Source organism: Leguminivora glycinivorella, chromosome 8 (genome assembly GCF_023078275.1).
Source record: "Leguminivora glycinivorella isolate SPB_JAAS2020 chromosome 8, LegGlyc_1.1, whole genome shotgun sequence".
NCBI lineage: Eukaryota > Metazoa > Arthropoda > Insecta > Lepidoptera > Tortricidae > Leguminivora > Leguminivora glycinivorella.
Window position 1 is genome coordinate 26,983,225 of NC_062978.1, and position 8,643 is coordinate 26,991,867.

Genomic DNA, 8,643 nt, shown 5'->3' on the forward strand with positions numbered 1-8,643 from the left:
AAAGATCTTGCATATGACCAGGTGGTCCAGTCTACTTCTTAGCGACCCTTTCCTTGAAGCATGCCGAACGTACTTTTTATAATTCAAGGAATTAATGAGCAGACAAATCTTGACGTAGATTCTTTGCAGCAGGCTTATGTTTGTGTCTTAATATGTTTTCAAACTCAAAAATGTACTTTAACTACAAGTATAAATAAAAATCATCATTCAAAGGGTTCTAGCGAGTCTAGATACTGTGGCCTTGATATCCTTTTTAGTATGCTGATTGGCACGTCAGTTCCAAAGTTACCAGAAACATTATTTGTGTCACGTGTATTAGAACTGCAGTATAAGTTGAATGAGTCTAGTTTAATATCATCTTCTAAGTCATAATGTTTAGATCCAACACGCCGTCGGATTCTGTCTGTATATGAATATAGATAATAACAGCAGTATAGTTATGCATGATATTAATGCTACTAATATTATGTTCGACGTCAACCTTGCTGTCAGTTGTTTTATAGATATCGTTAAATTTGTCGCCGTATTATTTGTTGTGTTTAAATTTGCAGATAGAGTTGTAGCTTTTTCGTTAGTTATCGTTGTTATTGAGTCTAGAGTTGGATTTGATGGATTTATTGTCTCTATTGAACTAAAATCATCCGCTGTAGATCCTTTCACACTTTCAGTGGTTTCAAAATTTGTAGCTCCGAAATTTGGAGATTTTGACATTTTGGTTGTCCTCAAGTCAATCACTTTAGATGATTTTGAAGTCCCAATTGTGATGATGTCAGTATTTTTGACATTACATCGTATAATTAACATGCAACAAAGCATGCAAGATACAAAGTGAACATTAAATACCTATATACTTGTTTAACCCTGAGATCAGCATATACTATCGAAACGTCATAAGTACATACATCAGATTGATATTAATATGAGAGTGTTGCCATACATGCGAGGCCGCCCCGGATGTACGAAAGAAACGCCCCTGGCATTACACAAGGCCTAAAGAAAGACTCACCACTATAACCCACATTTCAGTGGTTTCAAAATTTGTAGCTCCGAAATTTGGAGATTTTGACATTTTGGTTGTCCTCAAGTCAATCACTTTAGATGATTTTGAAGTCCCAATTGTGATGATGTCAGTAGGAGACATGCTTGTAGATCCTTCAATACTATAAGTGGTAGTTGGAGTACTCTTAGTATTGTAAGCAGTAACACTTGGCGAACTGGTACTGGAATTTGGGATAGTATGTGTCATGTTTGAATCATTAGAAAGAGTTGTCACATCCGTAACGTTTTTGATAGCCATTTTCGAGGTATTGGAAGTTTCTGTCGTGCTATAAATCTGTACTTAAAATCCATGTATTAGCAGTTGAGTATCTAAATTTACTTTCAACCGTGCTAGCGGCTAAAGTAGTAGTTGATTCATTATTCTTTGTCAAATTGGAATTTAATGCGGAAGTTAAACCCGTAACATCTGTAGAACCAGTTACATAGTGTGTTTGTAGGTCTTCAGTACTGATATCTGGAGTAGGTATTCTATTAGTTTTTATGGTACTAGGATCTGTAGTCATTTTTGGCGAAGTTTTAATACCAATTATGCCGTCTGTAGTTGGTATTACCTCCTCAATCTCTGTGGTAGAAATGTATCCTGTAGCCAAAGTTGATCCTATTCCAGTATCTGTAGTGTATTCTATAGATGGAGATATTTTTGTATCCGCAGTAGAAGTAGAATATAGGTCGCAGTACGCAGCATTGGAACAAGTCAAATTGGAGGCAAACTCTTCTGTAGTTCTCATTGTACTGAGATTTAACGTTACAGTAGAAGCTTCTGTATTTTCTCTAGTTAAATTTATATTGTTTTTGGATAAAGGGCTAGGAATTGTAGTTTCACTGCTATTCTCAGTGGTGCTTGTTAGCAATGTAGGCGTGTCTGTAGTTGCAGAATCATTCGTAGTATTGTCTGTCATTGTTTTAATAAAGTCCATCGTAGTATTTATAGTACTGGCATCCATCAAAGGTACTGGCAACTCAGTAACTGTTATTAGTCCAGGTTCTCGTGTTGTTTTTGGTGAGATCGTCGATGTGTCCGGAAATCCATTCGTTAGTGAGTTGGTTACAAACATCCACAAAATGATGATCTGTCTATGGAGCATTTTTAACGTGTCTGAAAATATGTACTTATTTTACGACAGATAGTAAATATACACTTTTTGGTTTAGGGGTTGCAAATGCATTCGCATTGTTTTATTAACGCGTAATTTTAATCTGTAACCCAGAAGCAAACATTTTGATTGCAAGTAAACATAAGCTCTCGCTTACACCCAATAAGGGGTGTAGTCAGGGCAAATTAAACTTCTCAGGTTTCAGTGACATTCTTAGTAACCAGTCTTTAGTAAACAAGGGGTTGAACAAAAACGGTGATGTTGCGTTGACACGAATGCTAGACAGACCATCGCCCACAACACAATTGAACCCACTGTGCACTTTCTACTCAATAGTACTTAAGTTGCTATATCTTCATTATTTGGGCTTAATTTGCACAAACCAAAAATAATACAAAACAGAAATACTAGCGATGTAGGAAACAAATCAAATTATTATTATTTTTTTAAGTAGTAACACTACTATATAAAAATTATAAACTGAAATAGATACCTAAAGAAAAAGCGATCAAGCCCATTGGTGGCGAAGCCGGGAATCGAACCCGGGTCTCCAGCTAACGCGGCTGACGTGATAAACCGCTACACCACCTCGACCGCCGCTTTAGTGTACCTATGGTATCTTTGTCAGTTTATAAGAAATACTAGTGTTAATGATTAACTTCAAAAATACTTACACATAAATTATTTACAGTGTTGGTTCGATGATTATAACACAGAACTCCTTTACCGAATGGGGTTTTACACAAACTGTCACTGTGAAGTTATTATCGAAGTGTATTTTACAATATTCTCTCGAATTAATAATGAATATGAACTAACGTCAGATATATTTACCACAATGATTCAATTTAAGGAAATACAACATGCATTATATCCGCTTAAGGAAAATCGTCATTGTAATCCCAAATCATTTATCACCAGAGATGTTTGTATTCAATTTAAATTTTTCATCATTGATATTTTTATTTCTTGCACTAAGACCAGCCATCTATGTCAAATTACATAAACTTTTCAATGTTTTTTTCTACACTTCGGAGTGGTGCCATCTGTCCTACCCTTCCAGTGTGACACACAAAGAGATTGGATAAATACCTATAGGTGTAGTCACATTACCATCAGATCTCTCGACATGGGATTTAGAATATCAGTTCTAACTATTTGACCCATATGACTAACTGTTACGTTTTAAAATTGCTAAATACCTATCGTTATAGTCAACCGAACGTCTATCAACCCAAAGGAGAGACGACATATTTTTTCTTGATGATTCCGTGGTAGGTATATTTTTCTCTCATTTTATACGGTATCATATTATCTTTGGTATAACCCTAATACGTATTTATGGATAAGTTTCTATTATTGGGTTGGTAAGAAAGTAATGAGCGATCGATTGAATTCTACATAAAATTTTTGAGAGACTTCTAGAATCTTCTATGGTCGAAAGTATATAAAGGGTGAGTCGCACAGTTTCTCGTCAGTCATTCACTAGCTGTCGCTGAGCTAATATAAGGAAGAAAATGGACGAATTAAAAGTGCATGTAAGGCATTGCTTACTATATGAATTTCAGTCTGCCCATTCAGCCGCCGAAGCAGTGCGTAATATATGTCAGCGTGTTGCTCCTGAAGTTGTGTCTGAGGCCACGGCGAAACGATGGTTCCAGCGGTTTCGTAGTGGCGACTTTTCATTATCAGATCAACCTAAGTCTGGTCGACTGGTGAAGATTGATGTAGCCAAATTAAAAACCTTAATTGAAGGAGAACCGAGGCTAACGAGTCGTACTCTTGCTACCGAGTTAGGCTGCTCTCATGTCACCATAGAAACACATTTACACGAGTTGGGAAAAAACTACAAATTTAATACAGTGTTTGGATACCGCACGAACTTGATAGAGATCAACTAAACCGCCGTGCCGATATCTGCATACAACTTCTGTCTTTTTGCCGCACATTCAACTGGTTGGACCATCTTATCACTGGAGATGAAAAATGGGTCTTATATATAAATCACACACGCAAACGTCAGTGGCTAGCTCCAAACGAAAAAGGAATAGAGGCACCAAAAACAGAGCCTCACCCGAAAAAAGTTATGCTCTCCGTTTGGTGGGATATTCATGGTATTATTCACTGGGAACTCCTACCAAGTGGAATGACTGTTACCGCATCAGTATACTGTAATCAGCTTGAAAATTTAAACCAAAAAATCTGTCAGAATCGTCCACAGCATGCTAAAGTTTTTTCTTACACGACAATGCTCGCCCACACATTGCATAAGTGACTCGGCTAAAGCTATTGGAGCTAGGTTGGAAAGTGATACCTCATCCACCGTACTCTCCAGACTTGGCACCTACGGATTACGCATTGTTCAGATCGCTAAGCAATGCCTTGAATGAAAAAAAGTTCGATGATCAAGCCCATCTACGACAGTACATAGCTGAGTTTTTTGAATCTAAACCTAAGAACTTCTTCGCCGATGCTATTCATTCTTTACCAGAACGATGGAGACAAGTAGTAGATAACGAAGGCCGTTATATTTTTGATAAATGATTAAAATAATAAATTAAATAAAAATTACAATATTGGTTATGATTCGCTCATTACTTTCTTACCAACCCAATACTTTAAAACATGTTATCGATAAATGACCCTGATTTATATGATCAGTCATGATAACCTAAACTTGATACAGACCATATTTAATGCGTAGTTAGAATATTTGATAAGATATTAATCCTAATAATCATTACAATGGGGAAGGCCAGTGAACCAATTGTACAGAAGGGTCAACGTAATGATAAAATGAAAAAGAAATATTTATTTTTCAAGTAGGCATATTACAATACGCTTATGTACGTCAAATAAAGCTACGCCGGCTCTAACCCTACGCCTCAGCCTCGAGAAGATTTCAGTCCCCCCTCAGTTGGGAGGGGGGTATCCACTATGGGACCGGCAAGAAACTCGGCGGGCCACTTTTCGTAATATTTTGACATTACATCGTATAATTAACATGCAACAAAGCATGCAAGATACAAAGTGAACATTAAATACCTATATACTTGTTTAACCCTGAGATCAGCATATACTATCGAAACGTCATAAGTACATACATCAGATTGATATTAATATGAGAGTGTTGCCATACATGCGAGGCCGCCCCGGATGTACCTACGAAAGAAACGCCCCTGGCATTACACAAGGCCTAAAGAAAGACTCACCACTATAACCCACCATGCACCATGACTAACTGTATGGATACAGCGATTGGACGCTCACTATGGAGGCTGCGTATAATTCGAGCGACAAAAACAGTTTAATCGAATGGAATCAGTGTCAATAGCGCCTTAAGTATTAGTATAACAAAATAGTAAAACGAAGCATTTTTGTGAACATAAGTAATTTGGTATTTTCAAAAGCATCCCATTTATAAATGCGGGTTCTGAACGAATCTAAAGTAAAGCAAAGAGACGATAAGCGTTGCGAGCGAGTATAAGCAAGTATAGACTGTTTTCAAGTATGCTATTAAAGTACTTGCTCCTTACGTAAGTACGTGAAACTTCTCCTCTACATACTACATAGTCAAAGTCTAATATTCGGGTAAGCGATCGTTCGCAAACTAGTGTCCTATCGTCGCAAAGGTTACTCTATGACTGCATATATGTATTTACGAAAAACCCGGAAGAAGTGTCAAACGTTAATTAATTAGTAAATTTATCTTAAGATACACAGGGTTTGATAATGATAAGTAAAGATTATATATAGTCCATGAAACAAAATAAGCTGTATATAGACGAAATGATGCGATTATATGCTGTCGTTTGCTGCTTAGGGGTAGCCTTGGCCTCCCCTTTAGCTAAGTCTAGGGAGGAAATCCAGGCTTTTAGGAGTTTCTTGGAAAATACCCAGAAGGGTAAGTGTTAATGTCATTTGTGCCAATATAGTGATGACACAGTATGGTCAAACAACAGTGTGATGTTTTTAAAATTCTGATGTGAAAATAAAGTCACGATGCGCTTCCCAATATATAAATAAATTACAAATATATAATAAAATTGTAATAGATAAATTCATTAGACGGGTACATTGTAATAAGATAGCTTTAAGAGTATTGTGTGCCCTTACAGGGCGTCGTGTACCTAAAGAACATCACTAACTCGCAAGTAACTCCAAGGGTGGCCAGCTCATTTGAAACCTCTTATATTTCTTTAGGAGTTTTCAAAAAGGGCTAATCTACACACAAATAACCACATTTATATCTATTATGCCAAAGCGTCCGCGAGATACTTCTCGCATACCTAGGTACTCCTAATATTTATATTCCGGACATATCAATTATAAGTCCTCTTTTTCCTGCTTCCCTTAATCCTAGTTCTCTCTGGGGACAGACCTTGTACGGTGGCTCAAACCACTAATAACAACAGCATCAGCAGTTGGCAGGTCTTCTTCAACTGTCCAAAATGTAATTACTATGTATTAATTCACAGAGAATGCTGGTCTATCCCGCAAGACCTCCCCCATTAACGGGGTCTCCCCTATTAGACAACCCGGAGTTGTACAGCGGCAAGTTCGAAGGCGACATCGTGCTAGACGACTGGCAGATCGAGGCTATGGTGCAAGAGTATGCCATGGGCCGTAACGCGTACACCTGGCCTGATACCAAGTGGCCGGACAACACTGTGATTTGGGAATTCGGTGAGGGACCAACTTTTGGTGAGTATTCTGTGTTATGATTCTTCCAACAACACATCACAAGTCTGTAAGACTAGCATGGGGACTGTAGCCCTTAGCCATCTTATCCCCAGCAGCATTATGTACCCAGCAGTAGAATATATATAATTATGGGCTCAATTATGAATCACATAAGTTCATGTATTTAATATCAAGATAAGCCTATTACCTACTTTATATAGTTTATCTTTTAGTATTACGCTAATCCGTAAATATTTGTGTATGATTCAGCCAAATTATTGGTCAATGTCATAATCGAATGGAGTTCGGGAACAGACAATTTGTCACATGGTATTTGATTGCCCTCCAACCAGATAAAGTAAGTCTAACCGTTGGGCGCTGGAAGTATTTATCCGTTACCTACAGGTCTCTCTCCAAGATGGCTTCTACTATATCTATATGCTTGGGGTGAATTTTCCGATTCAAATACTAAACTTGGCTTTTCCAGACCCCCAGCAGGTAGCGGACATCGAAGAGGCTATCGCAGACATTGAGCGTCACACTTGCGTCAAGTTCCGCTACCGTGAGCCGAACGACACCGCTTACGTCCGTGTGACTGTAAGTGTTCAGCCACATAGCTTGAATGACAGCGTATGGTCGAGGTAGACGGGCCAACTATACTAATACGTCGACGAATTCATTTACTCGAGCCAATTACGAGTAGTCTCTTTGCAAAAGGCAAGATGAAGAAGTCGAAGATCGTGTCGATAACGCCTGTAACTATTCTACCTGTCCTAACCTATAGAGAAGCAGAAGTCTAAACTGAAGGTTCGCCACCGCGCTCTGGAGCGCAGCATTCTAGGTGTTAGAAGGACCGATCGCGTTGTAACACCACGCTGCGCTCCAAGACTCTCATTGCTGATGTTGGCAAAAAAACCGCTAGGCTTAAATGGGACTAGGCCGGCCACGTCTATAGAATGTACCTATCCTAACTAACATAGCCAACAAGTTGATGCCGATGATAAAGCGTGGGCAGGCCTAGGCATAGGCAAAGATGGCGGGACGACCATGACGCCTTCCTGGACACTAGCCGAAGGAAACCGAGAATCGGGAGTCATGGATAACCAAGGGGTCTTTGCCCAGCAGTGGGACACTTTCAATAGGATAAGTAAAAAAAAAGTAAAGTTTAGTAATAAGCTACTAAGCAACCTTTGGTCTGTATAGGTGCGCCTCAGTTTGACGCAAGTTCTTCACCGCTGCTTTCTGGGCAATCGACTGTTTAAGGGAACCGTTAAGACTAGAAAAACAATAATTTTTACAGTCAAGCCAAGATATGATAGCGCCGATTTTGATAGGCGTCTGAGCAAGGGTTAAGTAAACGTCATAATTTCGTCGAAGTAAATGTTTAAAATAATAATTTCCCCAGCGAGGCTGTAAATATTGTCGCCAACATAGTGTGGATTTATTCTAAAACGTTCTATTTTGTGTTTACCGAAATTTCTTGTCTCCCCAGGGTATCGCCGGCGGTTGTTGGGCCGATATCGGCTACTGGGAGGCCAGAGGCGCCCACTCCTACAACGTGGCCCGCAACACCTCTGGAGTCGGCTGCTTCCGCCACGCCTCCATCGTGCACGAGTGGATGCACATCCTCGGATTCTACCATATGCAAGCGACCCATGACAGAGATGACTACATCAGAATCGCCTTTGAGAACATCCAACCTGGTAAGTTCCATTATCTCTTGTCTCATTTAATACTGCTGTCTCATTCCTACCATGAGGACCTGACCTGAAATTACCTAATGCGGATGCGCGGTCATGAACGGCAA

General features: G+C 39.1%; 2 protein-coding genes across 2 annotated transcripts; one reads left to right on the forward strand and one right to left on the reverse strand.

Moving 5' to 3' along the window:
- Nucleotides 1-1,184: 1,184 nt before the first annotated feature.
- Nucleotides 1,185-3,281, reverse strand: LOC125229147. Its single transcript, XM_048133928.1, has 3 exons — nt 2,828-3,281; nt 1,611-2,155; nt 1,185-1,220 (listed from the first exon to the last, which is right to left on the reverse strand). The coding sequence occupies exons 1-3, from the start codon at nt 2,829-2,831 to the stop codon at nt 1,185-1,187; spliced, it is 585 nt and encodes a 194-aa protein (XP_047989885.1). The 5' UTR covers nt 2,832-3,281.
- A 1,617-nt stretch (nt 3,282-4,898) lies between these two features.
- LOC125229149 (astacin-like metalloprotease toxin 2) lies at nt 4,899-8,607 on the forward strand. The gene is made up of 4 exons (XM_048133929.1): nt 4,899-4,922; nt 6,632-6,857; nt 7,324-7,433; nt 8,329-8,607. Exons 1-4 carry the CDS (start codon nt 4,899-4,901, stop codon nt 8,605-8,607), a joined length of 639 nt encoding a protein of 212 aa, XP_047989886.1.
- The last annotated feature ends 36 nt before the right edge of the window (nt 8,608-8,643 follow it).

Coding starts and splice junctions, on each gene's coding strand:
- LOC125229147 (XM_048133928.1), bottom strand. Junction 1,221..1,610: donor CTACCACAGAGATTGAGGAG/GTAATACCAACT, acceptor CCCAAATTCCAG/TACCAGTTCGCCAAGTGTTA.
- LOC125229149 (XM_048133929.1), top strand. CDS start 4,899: ATGGGGAAGGCCAGTGAACCAATT. Junction 6,858..7,323: donor CGGTGAGGGACCAACTTTTG/GTGAGTATTCTG, acceptor TGGCTTTTCCAG/ACCCCCAGCAGGTAGCGGAC. Junction 7,434..8,328: donor CCGCTTACGTCCGTGTGACT/GTAAGTGTTCAG, acceptor TTGTCTCCCCAG/GGTATCGCCGGCGGTTGTTG.